Genomic DNA, 17,741 nt, shown 5'->3' on the forward strand with positions numbered 1-17,741 from the left:
CATAGTCAAAGGGGTATGTTGAAAAGATATTTTGGTTTATTACAGTTTTATTTAAATGTAATAAATACCTTATCTTCATGTTGCTGAAGTTAGGGTCTTGGCACGTGGCCTGCCATATTCAGAATCTATAACTACTCCACCATAATTAGTATATTACCACAAACAAACGGAGTTACAGCGTTCATATAAAATCAATACATATTAATCTTTATTTTTGACGACACAAAATTGTACTGTCATACACTATTAAAATGATGTAATTAATAAGTTTTATGCAGAGGGAATCCAAAACAAAAGGTCCGGTGAGACAGAAAGCCGCATGACTACATGACAGGGTATATTGCTAGGTTCTATAATAAACACATCCATATAAATTAACAGACAAGTGTCCTACCTATTGTATGCCATCTGTGGTTGCCTCCCGGACTCCCCAACGCGCGTTTCGCCCACGCTTCTTCAGGGGGTACAAAACTGACGCTGGGAGGCCGGTTTTTATACACACGGGCAGCTTCCGGGTCCGACTCCTTCCCCACTTCCGACAGCGCTATCAGATACCCGGTCATGCGCATTGCCGCCGGCCGGGACAGCGGCGGAGCCACTCAGCACCCGTGCGCACACCTGCCCATGGATCTAGGAGTGTGCGTCCCTGTGTTCAGAGAAGAGGTAAGGGAGGAAGGGGGAAGGGGAGGACGGGGGGGACCGCATCATATATATAAAGTGTTAAGTGCTTATTAAAGTGACAGTGCTAATGTCCAAAGTATCAGACAGGTAAAAACACCTTTGTTCCATTTCGTCTATACACACCAAAGTCAGGCTCAAAAATTGCTTACAAAAATACAGTGAACACAAAAAAACAAACAAAAGTTGTGCAAAACCAAGTAAAAAAAGATTATATATATAATAATGAATGAATGACCCATTAAAATGATGTTACTAAAACGCCTATAGTACTCAAACCTCTATTTAAAGTGCAGTTCGTGCAAATATGCTGCATATATCGCAGCCCCTCCACAAAACCACTTCTTTTGGTGTCGATATTGGCTATCCCCCATCAATGTGTCCAATATATGCCATCCTCCCAGCTCCGTGACGTATAATGTCTTTGGTATAAGTAATTTTTCGTTCTGATCCAAAAGGACCATGTGGATATTAGTTATTCTTCTGCCGATATTCTCCCAGAACACAGTATGCATCCTCGTATGGTTCTCCATCATCTTTTCTCATCTGGCTAATCCCAACGTGTTGTACAATAATTCTAACAAAACAATACAAAGTTTACAATTAAAAATTTATTTAAATGTACTTGACTTTATTTTGGACTAAACATTATTAATGTAATATGATCTTTATAATAGTTCTTTTACCATTTGGTCCAGTTGAAAGGGTCACTGTTGGATATATTCCAACTGCATAGGAGGCTGCAGAATAACATGCACAGTCCTTCGCCTCTGTTCAGGCCTCACCTCTCCCAACCAGTGTTTCAGGAGATTTGGAATCTGCTTTGCATAGAGGAAGAATTCACATGTGTAAAATATTAAAATAGAATTGCATATTTGCTTTATTCATTGTCATCAAGTTTTAGTTCTATTTAATTCAAAGCACAAGTGTTATCAATGTAATTCTGACTGCCAGAAGGTCACATGAAAATGCTAATCTCCAGCAATTCACTGACTCTTCAATGACAATCCCATCACATCTGCCTTCATTCTCATTATTGGAATCTTGTCATAGACAGAATGGGGGACATGGACCTTAAAGGGGTTATCCGGGTTAAAAAAATTTTTTATGGACGGGCTGGGGAGGGCTATTTAAACATAATAAACATGTACTTACCTCCTCCGGTGCTGCCGCGGCCCGTCTTCTCCGTGCGCCGGTTTCAGTAACAGTGCGCACAGGGAGCTTCCGGCCGGCCGGATGCTCCCATGCGCACCATCTCCCAGCGCTTACAACGCTGAGAGATAGGGACGGATGGGAGGAGCCGTCCACAACGCGGACCGGAAGCTCCTTGTGCGCGGCTTCCGTGCCCCTGTTTGTTTACAGGGGCACGGAATGAAGTGACCGCGGCGCGGGACATCGGCGGCGCCGGAGGAGGTAAGTCCATGTTTATTATGTTTAACTATCCCTCCCCAGCCCGGCCATAAAAAAAAATTTAAACCCGGATAACCCCTTTAATTTCTGCTTTTTTTTTTTTTTTTCTTTTTTGCAACTTTTTTTTTTGCAAGAGACTTTTGCTGTTGTTTCTCAAGTACACCCTTGTCTGCACTATGTGCCGTGTTACTTATATATCTTTAAATTCCAGGTGCTCCTTGCGACTTTACACTTATGTACCATTTTTTTCTCTTTTTTTGACTTATTAGGAGCAAATCCGCACCTGGTCAAGGGCAGGTGGAGAGGAAGGATTGTATGCACTACTGAGGTACAGCTTCATAGCTACTTGCCCCACAAGGGCATTATACGGTGTATGGCCGGATATGACAGGATTTTTTTTTCTTGGACCCTCCTTAACATGTAAAATGTAATTAGTTCTACTATCTACTAGAGTAGAACTGATGGTGGATTCCTTCAGCCTGCATATGACCCTAATCTGTAATTTAATAATCCAGGAACCTAGAGGCAGGCAGGAGGAATCTTCACATGTACAGCGTGAGGTATGGAGGCTATATGAAGAGGGCTCATGGGCTGAGCCTTCTTCATACAGAGGTGGGGTTTGCTACATATTGCAGCAAACACCCACCGCTAATACCCGCTATGAGTGCTAACCCTTCCGATGCCGCCAAAGGCATTTGAGAGACGGCATCTGGTTTCTGCAGTTTGGTTACAAAAAGTTAAAAAAATAATATAAAAAAACTAAAGATTCAAATAACCCCCATTCCCAAGATATCAAACGTAATAAACAATAAAAACACCTTAGGTATCACCGCGTCTCAAAATGCCAGATCTATCAAAATTTAAAAACGGCTATTGATGGTGGTGAACGGAAATAGCAACAAAATCTCTGAATCGACACTTTTATGCCATTTTGCATCATTAGCATTAGAATAGAGCAAAATCTATTTTTTTGTTTTGTACAAAAGGTTTTAATTTAAACATTGTAAAACCTATATAAATTTGGTATTTCTGTGAGCATACCAACCCAAATAATAAATTTGAGCTGTCATTTGGAGTGCACAGTAAAAAAACAGAGCCCACAAATAAATGATGCAAATGTGTTTTTTTCTCCAATTTCACCACATTTGGATTTTTTCCTAGCTTTCCTGTGCCCGGCATGGAATATTAAATACCATCACTACGGAAGACAATTTGTTGCATAGAAAATAAGCCCTTTCAAATAAAAAAGTTATGGATTTTTTAGGGTGGTGAGCAAAAAATGGAAACACAAAAACCAAAAAGAGTTAAAGACTGATTTTTAAAAACATTTTTGACTGTGCCATTATTCTGTTTAATTGTCTAGATGTTTGTATGAATATGTTGACAATTGTGTGTGACCACTTCTCCTGTCATATTTCCGTGTACAGACCTGTGTAAGGTGTATGTTTTTGTTTGAGGAGCTTTGCGGACTGTATGACTCTTTGATCTTTTGTATTAAAATTTTTATGTGGCAAAATTTAAACATTTAGATATTATTTGCGGCAGACTTTTACAAAACTATCAAAATGAAGGGCCTCCCAGATGTCATGGGAACATTTCACCGCCCCCCAATGACATCATGAGGGGGTGCTGATCCGGCCCAAGATTTAAATGGTTATCATTGGTGTTGGGCCCGTTAAACACTTGCAAGTGTGATGCGATGAACTCGCATCACACTTGCAATGCATGCTGCCCGGATCGCACGGCCCGAACGCTGCAAACCGTGAGTGAACTGACATGTTGAGTTCAGTCGAGTTCATCGGGCTTGAGAGTTGGGTGTTTGCAGCGTTATTGATATGGTTTGTGTAAAAAATAGTTATAAAATTCCTCATGGTTTTCTAGATCTCTGCTTGCTCTCCTGCTGTAGAAAGCTTCTCTGTCCAGTGGATAGAAATCTGTCCGTGATCTTGTGATGGAGCCATTATATCACACTGCTCTATCTACTCTCTGTGATAATAATTGCTTTTGCATCACAAAACCGTGTACAGATTTCTATCCGCTACAAGTAAAAATAGAAGCTTTCTATAAAAAGGCAGCAAGCAGAGGTCTAGAGAACTTCAAGGAATTGACACAGATGGCATATTGGAAAATTGTATGACTTTTCCTTACACAATATCAATTATTTGCTGAATTTGGACAACCCCTTTAAAGGACACCTGTCATCAGGTCTCTGCCACTAGACCTGTCACCTGTACCTGTTGGAGCAGCTCACAAGGATCCATCCCAGCCTTTATCTAGTTATTTCATACATTATTCATTGTAAAATCATCTATTCTTTATCATGTAAATGAGGCTGGTCACATGGTCAGAGGCAGTGATGTCACCCCTGTTACCCCTCCCCTCTCCTCCCCCTGCTCATGTCTGTCTGTAATGTATAGTAAAGCATGGCTAGTGTGTATGCTGCATCTGCTGACATGCTGCATCCTCCTAATACACAGGTGAGAGACACAGACATCAGCAACACATGAATCTGACATGTTCTGCTGTAACATAGCTGCCTGGAGCTGCTGTATCTCTCCTATATACACACACACATGCACACACAGGCTGCAGGGGGCGTGGCCGCCAGCACCAGGAAGCACATCATTATACAGCCTTACATCATTATACAGGCTGTCAGTCATGCACTGGGGGTGTGGCTGTGCCTCCCACTCATGAATAGAGTGGACAGCTTGAATATGCTAATGCTTCATTGGACATTTCACAGGTCATTTGCATACAGCTTTAGGACCTCATTGCTTAGGTTTACAGGCATGTAGAGGGACAATGAAGGGATAGAGGCAATGCTCTCTAATGGCAGTTTATGAAAATATATTTAGTTTAGGGGGGTTATTTTGCATGACGGGTTCTCTTTAAACCTCTCCATAAGGGTTATTTCCCATTGGTGCCGTTGTCCGTTGCATTTTGTCTCTGCATCTGCATAAAAAAAAACTGGAGATTTATCATTTCTTTGAAAACATAACACCTCGGTTTCAGCCTCATCAATGAAAAGAAACTCCCCATTGAAAACAGTGCCTATGTGAGGCCTCCGTGGAAATCACTGAACCACTGATGTGAAAAACAACACCAATGTGAAAGAGTCCTTAAAGGGAACCTACCACCACAAATCTACCTATAAAGGTAGATCGGGTGGTAGGTGGATCAATGGGACGTGAGAATAGCCCTTTTAAGGGCTAATCCTCACGTCCCCGCACTTTTTTTGGAACTTTTATCAAAGTTTTATGCTAATTTTATTATGCGGCTACTGGGGCGTGGAGTAGCCGCATCTGAGGTTACACGAGGCGGCTACTCCACGCCCCGGTAGCCTATTTTCTCCTCCTAATCACCATCTTCGGCGCGCAGCTGCTCGTCACATGACAGACGTTGTGGGCGCTGAGGTCTGATGAGATCACTCTGGAAATAATGACTATAATGAGTATTAAAAAGTGATACGACATTGTGACATGGTAGTGAAACGTACATTGTGAAATAAAAAATGCCATGCATTACAAATCAGCTGCATTAGGAAGTAAAGATTGTTCAGGAAAGGTCAGAAAACGCTATCAAACAAGCCGTCAGCCCGTCTGACAGATTAGTTAATAAACAGCATTTTACAACTACATGAATTATAAAGTATATCCTTCATACAGATACACAATGAACTTAGAAAATCCCCCTTTAACGTTAAGTAAATGATGTATTTTGCCCAAAAATTGTTATATAAATGGCAAATTCTGGAAATATTCTCCCATATTTCCCGGCCTCTGGAATGCTATCAGTGACAAATTTTATGAATGCTGCCGAATTATTCAATGGGAGCTCATGTGACAGAAACATGGCATTTACTCTAATAATTATGTGCCGTTAAATAGAGCATGTAACTTGCCAAGTTGCTAGGGCTACAAAATGCAGACGTCCAAAGTTCTTGTGTTTATATCAAACCGAACTCCAAGACAACGTTATGACTTAGGCCCCTTGCACACCTGCGTTTTTCACGTGCGTGTTCTGCATGCGCTTTTGACGTGCAGAATTTGCATTGCACTCTGACCCATTGGGGCTCATTTACTACGGGTCCGAACGCAGCACTTTCGTCGGGTTTCCCGAATATTTCCGTTTTGCGTCGAATTGCCCTGGGATTTTGGTGCATACGAACGGATTTTGGTGCATTGGCGCCGACTTGCATGCAACAGAAGTCGGGTGGCGTGGCCGTCGGACAACCCGACAGAATTCGGACAAACCGCGGAATTTAAAAAAGAATTTGTGTCGCAAGATCAAGCACTCACATGCACCAGGAAGAAGCAGGTGAACTCCGGCAGACCTCGGCGCAGCAGCGACACAGGAAGGAACTCGGACGCAGGATGTTAGTGAATTGCTCCAGACCCGCGATGGGACCAGGTAAGTAAATCTGCCCCATTGTAAAAACTTTTTTTTTTTTCAAAGCACATTTAAATCTCGACATGCTCTACTTTTGCAAGTCACGCGTGTGAAACGCACCATACAAGTCTATGGAGATGCATCAAAAACACATCGCACTCTGAGACACTTGCAAGTGCAATGCGTTTTTCACTGGTTGCCATAGAATAGATAGATCACAGGCCTGAGTCTTTTTCACGCACGTTATGTGCGCATGAAGAGCACACACGTGAAAAACTCAGACATTGAACAAACTCTGACTGAAAACTGATAAAAAATCAAATCCTGATCGCTCCCTGATCAGACTCTAGCGTGATCTGCAACACAAGTATGAAAGAGGACTAATAGTTTGGAAGGCCAGAAACATCCTCCACATATAAATTCCCGAATGAAGAATATGGTACCCTATTATTATAAACTAAATAAAGCAATATCCAGACAATTACAACTGAAACACATATACTAAAACACTAAGTACTTACTGTATTTCTTTCAGTATTTGCGCTTGCAGGCTTTGGCGGTTACTGCTTTAATCTGTGCCCATATGACATAGTACAACTGATCAAAGATATCTATCAATTGGGCTGCATTATTATACTGACGTAAATCTGGTATCCATAGACCTCTCAACTCTCTAGGGGTGTCAGGGGTGGGTTTCTAGACAGAAGGAACCCCCCCAACTACTGCATCTGCAAATCTAGAGGGGAGTTACCAATGGGGAATAGAGTACCAACAGAGACCTTGGCTTCTAATAGTCTTTTTATGGAAAGGCCTCTGGTCAAGACAAAGAGACAGTCTCTACATCAAGAGGAGAGGCGGTGCTATCGTTGGCATAGACAGGGATTCTTCTTCTTGGGATTATGGAACTCTCTGCCACAGGAGGTTGTGATGGCTGATAATTTTGACATGTTCAAAAGGGGCCAGGATGCCAATGGAGCCATTCTGACTTCCATATTTGCGGTTGAGAAGAAATTGTTCCCCAATATGAGCCAATTGATTTTTTTTGTCTTTTTCTGGAACAACAAAGTAGGGTTTATAGGTTGGACTTTATGGCCAATGTTTTTTTACAACTTTTATTGAACTGAGAGAAGGATGATGTATACCATTACAAACCCAAGAACCATCATAATAAATAACAACAAACATGTGTATTACTGCTACAACAACCACAACAACATAAGAAAACAGTTTCACAAAAAGATCATGTAAAGATCACTTAAAGCAAGAGATTAGTTCACTGATTATTAATTCACTTAATTGTCTCCTATCACAATGAGGGGATTAAACTAAAAGAATTTTTTTTAGCTCCCCACATGATGGGTCAGGACAAATAGGGGGAGCACTGCATGGAAATAAGCATATTTTTTTATAAATTTTTTTTTTCTTTTTTAGAGTGCTGGATTAATCTATCCCTTTTTTTAACCCATTGAATTGTTGCCTTCTTGGGCATCACATAAATCCAGCCAGGTTGTTGTGAGGCAAAAGTTTTTAATTAATAATTATTTTTATTTCTTGGTCACTTATGGACTTGAGGAAACAAGAAACTTTACATAAACGTGATGGTACAGCGTTTACCTTGATAACATAGCTTTGTAATTGCGTTTTGGATTATTTCGGATCATTTACATGTGAAAAATATGGAATAAATTACTTTTAACTGTTTGCAATTTACATACTTTTTGGTGCACTAATCATTTGTTGACTGATCTATGGTTGTAAGGGATACTTTCTGGTAGGTTGTTGTAGCAGTAATGGATATTTGGATGTTGGTAGTAATTTGATAAGTGTTTAGTCAACCACCACTGTTTTCTGGAAGTAGATGTTTTCACAGAAAGGAAACCTACCACTAGGGTATATCCGATGGTAGGTTCTTCCTTTTGTCATGAGCCCGCCCTAAACTGTTTTTCTTTAATCCATGGCTGTTGCCAAAGGTGATATAAACTTTATTTAGAAAATATGCAAATTATCAGAAGAGGCTAGTGGGGTGTGGAGTAGCCTGTACAGGCTGTTGGGGCTAAGGTTAATCCATGCCCCAGTAGCCTTTGCTGTCTGCCCCCTGGCGTGGCTTTGGCGCACTCCTGATCTTGCTTGTAGTCTCGCCACTGGCTTCATCTGAGCTCTGTGCATGCACAGTTTCTCCTGCATCAGTGCTGGCGGAAGCGACACATGTATGCAGAGATGTACATCCAAAGACCTCCAAAGAAGCCAGTGGTGAGACTACATAAGCATAGAGCACAAGCAAGATCAGGAGGTGGGATGGCAGAGGCTACTGGGGTGTGGAGTAGCCTTTTCTCCCACAGCCCAGATAGGCTGCTCCACGCCCAAGTAGCCTGTCAATAATTTGCATATTTGCTAGATAAATATGCCCCATTCTCTCTACTACAAAGACAGATGGAAAACTGGCGCAGCCAGTCTAATAGATCTGGCCCATTGTGATCCATTTCAGGAAGAAAAAAAACAACAGTGCTGGATTTGTCACATAATAGACTACATTCACTATAATTGGGTCAGGGTGCCTGTATTTGTACTGGACAATATTATATTGCTTGTCTCTCTATTTCATCTCATCTTATTTGGTTGGATTGGTAATGTAATCTGCATATGGAAACTCTGACACATATACAGTTATGAGTCTAACATTACCTATTTGAATCAGCGCTGTCTGATATGGCAATGAAGTAAGGGGTCACTCACTGCTTTCTTAATATTAGGAGAAACTTGCAGTTGCGGTACAGTGGATTACCAAATTCAACAAAATTATTTGTTTTGCTAATTCTCATTGCAGATTTTAGCCTAGTGAATGTACAAGTAGGACATGCAGCTGTACCTGGTGATCACAACTCCTCTCTGAGGTCTCTACTACATATATGACAATGATATGCTACTCATCCAGTGCGGCTATTTGATCGTGCAAGCAACAACTTGAGACGTATCCTGGTGCTGCTAACAATATATGATGTCACATTCCAAAACTAACCTTCACCCAACCCTCCGTGACTCATTACGTCAGCTAATCCCGTCCCCAGCAGCCACCTGATATGTACTGGAAAGTCCGGACTGTGACAATCGTCTCTCCACTGCACTGGCTGTCACCTTTACTACGAAGGAAGGAACAGCTATTCAGAGAAAAAAACAACAACAAAAAAAACACCTGGAAATTACCTTATACACGTTTCCTCACTACTTTCAGAAGACTCAGAAGCTTGCAGAACCTGTGTGTGTGTGTTTTCGTGGGAGGTTAAAGGAACCCTTCTAATAAGCGTGCCCCTCAGAAATATGGAACCACCTATACCTAACCTCATGGTGACCTCACCTGGGTTACACTCACTATGCAACGTTCTGGGCCTGTTGCCATCTCTCCAGCGGGCTTCACAATGGCCTAGATATATTATTGTGTCTGCGCCAAGTGACTCTGAAAAGTGCACCAAAAAAGGTGCGACTGTGTCACATCCTGAAACAGACTAGATTTAGTAATAGCGTGCGCCACTATTAGATTTTCTGGAGCACCTGCACAAAATTGCACCATTTTTTTATATTTACATGCAAGTGTGACATTTTTTTAAATATACAGGCAAGTGTGAACACGGCTGTACTCCTTCTGTACAGGCACTGCGGACCACCTGTCTGACTTTCTGATCATGTTACATATGGCACTGGACAGTGCATTGCCATGAGTGACAGGTATAACAGCTGATCATCACTGCACAGCTCAGTATGCACATGTATATGTTACCCGATAGCCCTCATTTAGTCCTCTGTAACATTACCAGCATGTAAATGGCTTTGGTCCCTGTGTGATGCAGAGGATCACATTATTCCTAGTAATACTGCTTCTATACGTCCTATGTCAGTAGTGACATATATATGCCCATCATCACATATACATTATATATGCTTAAAGGAAACCTACCATGAGGAATCTACTCCTCCTGCCTGCCTCTGCCCTAATCTGTAATTTAATAATCCTGGAATTTTACCTAACTTGTTAAAAAAACTTTATTTTAGTAATATGTAAATTAACTGCAGAGGCTACTGGGGCGTGTACCAGCCTGGCCAAGCGCTGGGATCTAAGGCTACTCCACACCCCAGTAGCCTCTGCAGTTAATTTACATATGACTAAAATAAAGCTTTTTAACAAGTTAGGTCAGATTCCAGGATTATTAAATTACAGTTTATATGCAGGCAGGAGGAATCTACCATCAGATCTACTTTTGATAGTAGATTCCTCATGGTAGGTTTCCTTTAAGCATCACCTACCCCTGATTACCGTACTATCGTGCTATTTCATGTCCAGTTAAAAATGCCAAGCTAATATTAAGAAAGTACCAATTGGATTATTAATCCAAACATGTGATCCTAACTGACCATGACCAATCTCCTTTCCAAGACCTTAAAGGGGTATTTCAGGAATATGAACATCTGATACAAAAACCCATAATGCTATTAATAAAATCATAATTTTTGTGGGCTTTTCTACAGTTTTTTACGGCATTCATCATACGGGTTCAATATTTATTTACTTTTATTCTACGGGTTGTTACGGATGCGGTGATACTATATATGTGGGGTTTTTGTTATGATTTAGCCTTTTTTTGCGTAATATGTCTCTTTATATGTTATGGGCCTTATGGGCATTTTTATTGATTTATTACTTTATTTTTTATTGAATAACATTATTATTATTATTATTAAATATTTTTTTTACTTTTTTACTAGTTCCACCATGAGACATGAACAAGCAATAAGCTGAGGTGGGGTTTTTAAGTACATTTATTATGCTGAAAAACTTGGCTTATGCAACTGTATATACGGTACTGCGCTGTCTCTGTGCAGGGTCCCCTAGCGAATACAGAGAGCTGCTCTGCACAACAATGGCATCTGTGAGACATAGATGCCATTAATATTTCTCAGTGGAAGGTCTGTATTTGTGGTGGCGGTTGCCCGAATCACCAACATTACAAGAAGCAGTTGCCGCCCACCTCGTTCATCTGGCGCCTGAGGCAGGATCTTCACCCTGTCTCATGGCAGATGCGGCCCTGGGCTCAACTGACACAATATGGCACAGACTGACAACTGACATAAGATGGCTCTGGTTGTAAACAGGATATGGTAACTTTCGCTCTCCATGTCTAAAAGTGACCAATCAGTGACCAATAAGTGATGGACCTCTGGCTAAAGTCATGTGACCTATCAGCTTCCTGGGGTGAATTATAGAATGGGAGAGTGGTATGCCCATGCAGGTGTATGGGAGGCAGGACCAGCACAGTCATCTCTACACTTTTACACTCCTCTAGGCCAATCTCCTCCCAGCACAGAGAGGGTCACTCTTAGCACTATTTTAGGTGTCAGGTCCTGCTTTGTAACCCTTATGCTGCCCCACTTCCTGAGTGTGGTGCCACCAATAGGGCCAACTTGCTTCATGGCAGGAGCACCCCTGTGTATTCTCTGACTTTAAAGCTTAGGGACTACAATTGAGTTTGGACCGAGAAAGCCCCTACATGCTCTTGAAGGAATTCCTGAACCAAAATTTGAATCACTGGACTGAAATTGCTCAATGACACAGGTCAAGTTTCACTGAACAAACTTTCTTGTGAGCAAAAGGCTTAAAATATATATAGGATATATAGCACTGAATAGTCCCCTCCTATACACTTTATGTAATCAGCTCATTATACATTGGAGGATCCATGTTGATGTATGCACTGACTATATAACATACAGTATATAGGGTATATACTGATGATCGGTTCCCTCCTCTACACTGTATGTAATAAGCTCATTATACATTATACTATCCCTGTTGATGTAGGCACTAACTATAAAACATGTATAGGGTATATACTGCTGACTAGTCCCCTCCTATACAGTGTATGTAACCTGCGCATTACACATTGGAGGATCCATATTGATGTAGACACTGACTATAAAACATATATAAGGTATATACTGCTTTGCAGTCCCCTTATATACACTTATATAGACTGTATAAACCTAATCACTGTACACTAGATGATACATGTAGATAATAAGTGAGATATAAGACATATCTTCATGAACAGTCCTCACTATAACTATGTGTCCCGTGCACAATATACACTGGAGGACCCCTGTAACCCCTTACTATAGCTATACGCTCCTATACACTATTTGGTCCACATCACTGTAGACTAGATGATCCATATAGATAACTATGACACATCCGGCCTAGCAATTCCCTCCCAGCATTATACACACCCATATAAACAGTGGAACAATAGTACAGATTTATGCAGCATTGTGTTTGGTATATTGATTACTAAACGGATCATATAGGTAAAACTGGTCGTTGCCCATGGAAACCAATGAGAGCTAAGCTTGAATTTTATTAACCAACATGGGAAAATAAAAGCTGAGCTCTGAGTGGCTGCTGTGGGCAACTAGAACAGTTGGGGAGAAATATTGGGCAGAAATATCTATATCTAAGGTGATGATTTATTTAGATAGCAGTATGAAATACTGAGCGGCCCCTTCCCTGATGTATATATCTGAGCACCATTGTATAGGATATATCCCCCCCCCTGTACGGTCACTATATATATATATATATAAGGTTCATACCTCCCAACATTTGGGAAAAGGAAAGAGGGACAAGAGGCGAACCCCCTAAGCCACACCCCCAATCACTCCCTGGCCACGCCCCAAATTTTAGCCATATTAAAAATAATAAAAATCATAATTTAAAAAAAAAAAAATATTATCCTCATTGGGATTTGAACCCAGAACCTGCAGTGTCCATGTACAATAATAACACAGCGCCTCAACCCACTGAGCTATAACCTCTGTGATTAACAAGTGGAGAATTTTGGTAACTAAGAACTATATACTGCCTTGGTATATAGGGAGGGATCTTCTCAGATTATTGTAATTATTGAGACTATTATTATTATTATTATTATTATTATTATTATTATTGAGATGATTATTATTATTTTTACCATTATTAATAATCATCTCCATAATAATAAAATTTATAATAATAATAATAATAATAGTCTCAATAATTACAATAATAACCTCTGAGAAGATCCCTCTCTATATATCAGTGCATTAGTCTGTATCACAGTGTAAATGGCAGATAACATGTCTTACTTACCAGAAATCCTCAGCTCTGTATCACTGGGCTTATAGCTCAGTTAGTTAGGCTCCTGTCTATGGTGCAGAGGGTCCCAGGTTCGAATCTCAGCCTGGCCAAAACTTTATTTAATTTAATTATATAAAGAGCTTGTGTCTGGGGAAGACCTGGAGACCATATATGGACAGATAGAGATCTGAGCTGATGACGTGGTCCCTGCTCTCTCCACTAAGCCGACACTTCTCTGAAAAGGATTCCCTGCCCGATGTCTGCTCTGGGGAACCCTAGGAGATGCAGTGACCATATATGGACAGATCTGAAGCTGATGACGTGGTTCCTGCTCTGCGCTAAGCCCGACACTTCTCTGAAAAGGATTCCCTCCCGATGTCTGTAGAAGCCATTCTGTACTGTGAGTTCAGACTTTCAAAGTATTTACTATGCGGACACAGCAGCGGGACACAGCGGGACCTGGGGGGAGAATCCGTGACAATATCATAGCTGCCCGTGACGCGGGGCAGAGGTACGAAAAACGGGAAAGTCCCGTCAAAATCGGGACGGTTGGGAGCTATGTATAAGGCAAGCAGCCAAGATGGTGATACAAACAGATAGCAGTATGACATCCTGAGCAGTCCCCTTCCTGATGATTGTACAGATGTTAGCACTGTTATACAGGGTATATCCCCCTATATGATGATGTATATAGCACTATGACATGTGGATGGTCCCTTCCTGTGAGTGCTATTATAAAGGGTATATCCCCCCCTATATGATGATCTATATAGTTCTATGACATGTGGAGACCCCTCCCTGTGAGTGCTATTATACAAGGGATATCCCCCCTATATGATGATGTATATAGCTCTACGACATCTGGGGGCCCCCTCCCTGAGAGGGATATTATACAGGGTATATCCTCCTATATAAGGTGTATATCTCTATGACATGTGGAGGCCCCCTCCCTGTGTATGATATTATGTACAGTATATGCCCCCCATATGATGATGTATATATATACATATGTGTGTGTGTGTGTGTGTGTGTGTGTGTGACATGCTATGGTCCCCTCCCTGTGTATGATATTATGTACAGTATATGCCCCCCATATGATGATGTATATATATACGTGTGTGTGTGTGTGTGTGTGTGTGTGTGTGTGTGTGTGACATGCTATGGTCCCCTCCCTGTGTATGATATTATGTACAGTATATGCCCCCCATATGATGATGTATATATATACATATGTGTGTGTGTGTGTGTGTGTGTGTGTGACATGCTATGGTCCCCTCCCTGTGTATGATATTATGTACAGTATATGCCCCCCATATGATGATGTATATATATACGTGTGTGTGTGTGTGTGTGTGTGTGTGTGACATGCTATGGTCCCCTCCCTGTGTATGATATTATGTACAGTATATGCCCCCCATATGATGATGTATATATATATATATATATATATATATATATATATATATATATATATATATATGTGTGTGTGTGACATGCTATGGTCCCCTTCCTGTGAGTGCTATTATACAGGGTATATCCCCCTACATCAGTGATGGCAAACTTTTTAGACACCGAGTGTCCAAACTACAACCAAAACCTGGGTATTTTTCGCAAAGTGCCAATGCGACAATGTAAGCAGTAACTTATGACTCCCTGCTCTTTCACAGATTTAAATTATATAGGCACCTGAGGACACCAATACAGTAGAAAGAAGGAGAGGAAGTTTGGATGATCATTGTAGCTTCCTTCTAGGGTCCTGGGCTGCCTGGGACTGCAAGAGGCCTTGAGTCCTGTCTGGCAAACTCTACCCTAGGGTGATGGCAAGGGTGCCCATATAGAGGGCTCTGAGTGCCACCTCTGGCACCCGTGCCATAGGTTCGCCACCACTGCCCTACATGATGATGTATATATCTCTATGACATATTATGTACAGTATATTCCCCCCATATGATGATGTAATATATATATATATATATATATATATATATATATATGTGTGTGTGTGTGTGTGACATGCTATGGCCCCCTCCCTGTGAGGGATATTATATACGGTATATCCCCCTATATGATGATGTATACATGTGTGTGACATGCCGGGGCCCCCTCCCTGTGAGGGATATTATATACGGTATATCCCCCTATATGATGATGTATACATGTGTGTGACATGCCGGGCCCCCTCCCTGTGAGGGATATTATATACGGTATATCCCCCTATGTGATGATGTATATATATGTGTGACATGCCGGGCCCCCTCCCTGTGAGGGACATTATATACGGTATATCCTCCCATATGCCGGGCCCCCTCCCCGATGATTGTACAGATGTAATTTCCTATAGGACCCCCGTGCAGTGCTGAGCAGTCCCTCCTATAGCCGGTGCCCCCCTCCTCCTCTTCCTCCTCCTCCTCCTCCCAGTGACCTCCCTCCTCCTCCCGCCGCCGCTGCTATGTGATTCCTCTCCCCTCCCCCTGGGGGTTGGTGTAGCAGCCTGTGTGCAGCCAGCGCCGCCGCCGCGATCTCCGGCTTTTCCTCCCGGTGGTGTGGTCCCTCCTCGTCCCATCACTCCTGTCACCCGATGGGCTTGTCCTCCAGCCGCAGCCCCCGGTCCGCCTGCGAGCTCCTCTGAGAGCCGCCTTCCGTCTACGGGCAGCATGAGGCCTCTGTTCGGGAGGCTCCTGCGGGTGTCTAACCGCTCCATCTTCGCCTTTATCTTCTTCTTCTCGCTGTCCTCGTCCTGCCTGTACTTCGTGTATGTGGCCCCCGGCATAGGTGAGTGGCACCGTGGCCTGTGAGGGGGCAGGGGGTGAGCAGGGCCCTGCCACTCCTTTCTGGAGCGGGCTGAATGGCATGGTGCTGGTGGGGGGCTGCTCCCCTCATGACTGCCATTTAGCACATAGGCACCTGTTTAGGACAGCATGGGGGGCACCAGATGTGCCAGTACTGCTGCTTATGTAAACCTCTGGCACCCTGCATGGAGACCTGTCATATCACCCTGTCATTATAATTATTGGGCAGGAAGAATTGTGCCCTTTCCCTTGTACCAGGCACAGCTCTGGTGGGTATATGCCCGTCCAGGAGCGTCCACATCATTGTACCCTACATGGGCACGTTATAATAGGGGATATATATATATATGTAATGTATAGATGTCCTACATTATAGGGTGAACTATGGAATCTGGTATTATACGGAGCGCCTACTATTCGGATAAGTCCGGATGACATGTGCTACCAACTTGGTTGGCATGTTAACACCCATCATTGCCCTGATCTCTTATCTGTCTGTATGGGAGTATTCCCGAATGCAATGAATGAACTTGTCTGATGACTTGCTTGTCCGTGTCATGAATTAGGTTTATTGTCCCTGGATGTTGCAGCAGATTTTACCACATATTTTGCAAAAGGTGGAAATCTGCAGTAACAGGAGGCAAAATTATGCCAAGGGTCAAGTCATGCAAGGAAAATGTCTGCAATGTGTGGATCAGTATTTCTGAGTCTCGCTCATGCAAATCTGTATGGGAAATCCACAGGTAATGCATCATTTTACTGTGTAAGTTGTGAGAGATGACAGCTAGATGTCACTTGATGTCACTTGGTGTCCTGCGGTGTGCCAGTATTATGGTTATAGCTATGTGTATGGGGTGATCGGACCCGTGGTTGGGGTCCTTCTTCTGTATTTTTAGGCAGGTATGGAATACGCATCTGTGATACAGTGAGCACGGAGGGACAAACTCAGGAACCAGTTGGAGGGGATGGTTCTTATGACATGTGCAGGAGGACAACTACAAAATGTTATAACTTTTATGTTGCCAGTTAGGATACGTCCCTTTAATAATGATACTTTAATGTAACTTTTGGCTTGTATTGATGTCACAGAGGACTCTTATTGCTAGGCGACTGGTTCCTGGAGGGGTGTAACTGGTAGTTTGTGTGCAATGGCTGAGAGGTGCTCCTGGTGGCACCCCAGGGGTGGGTAGGTTTGTCTTCATTATCCTGGGAATGTGACAGGGTATAGGAATCTGTCCTATAAAGATAGGCACATTCCTACTTGGCCTGTGTATAGATGAGGCTCACAGTCCAGTAGCAATGCTTAAAGAATG

At 42.3% G+C, this 17,741-nt stretch overlaps 1 protein-coding gene and 1 long non-coding RNA gene across 5 annotated transcripts in view; one reads left to right on the forward strand and one right to left on the reverse strand.

The window, feature by feature from the left end:
* Window positions 1–241: 241 nt before the first annotated feature.
* LOC140134012 (uncharacterized) lies at window positions 242–9,902 on the reverse strand. Its single transcript, XR_011856022.1, has 3 exons — window positions 9,682–9,902; window positions 1,365–1,496; window positions 242–1,255 (listed from the first exon to the last, which is right to left on the reverse strand). It is a non-coding gene; the product is annotated as an uncharacterized lncRNA (long non-coding RNA).
* A 1,347-nt stretch (window positions 9,903–11,249) lies between these two features.
* The window catches only part of B4GALT6 (beta-1,4-galactosyltransferase 6), a 59,746-nt gene continuing 53,254 nt past the window's right edge, over window positions 11,250–17,741 (forward strand). Inside the window, exon 1 of one of the 4 annotated variants that reach the window (XM_072152022.1) lies at window positions 11,250–11,270. Coding sequence is in view for 2 of the 4 variants with exons in the window: in XM_072152020.1 (XP_072008121.1) it covers window positions 16,294–16,411 (118 nt within the window). In the remaining 2 variants the exon portion in view is untranslated. Of the gene's footprint in view, window positions 11,271–11,576; window positions 11,629–16,070; window positions 16,412–17,741 lie in introns of those variants that run through there. The other 3 variants (XM_072152021.1, XM_072152020.1, XM_072152018.1) reach the window with 3 other exon arrangements.

The sequence above is a fragment of the Engystomops pustulosus genome, chromosome 5 (assembly GCF_040894005.1).
Source record: "Engystomops pustulosus chromosome 5, aEngPut4.maternal, whole genome shotgun sequence".
NCBI classification, from domain to species: Eukaryota; Metazoa; Chordata; class Amphibia; order Anura; family Leptodactylidae; genus Engystomops; species Engystomops pustulosus.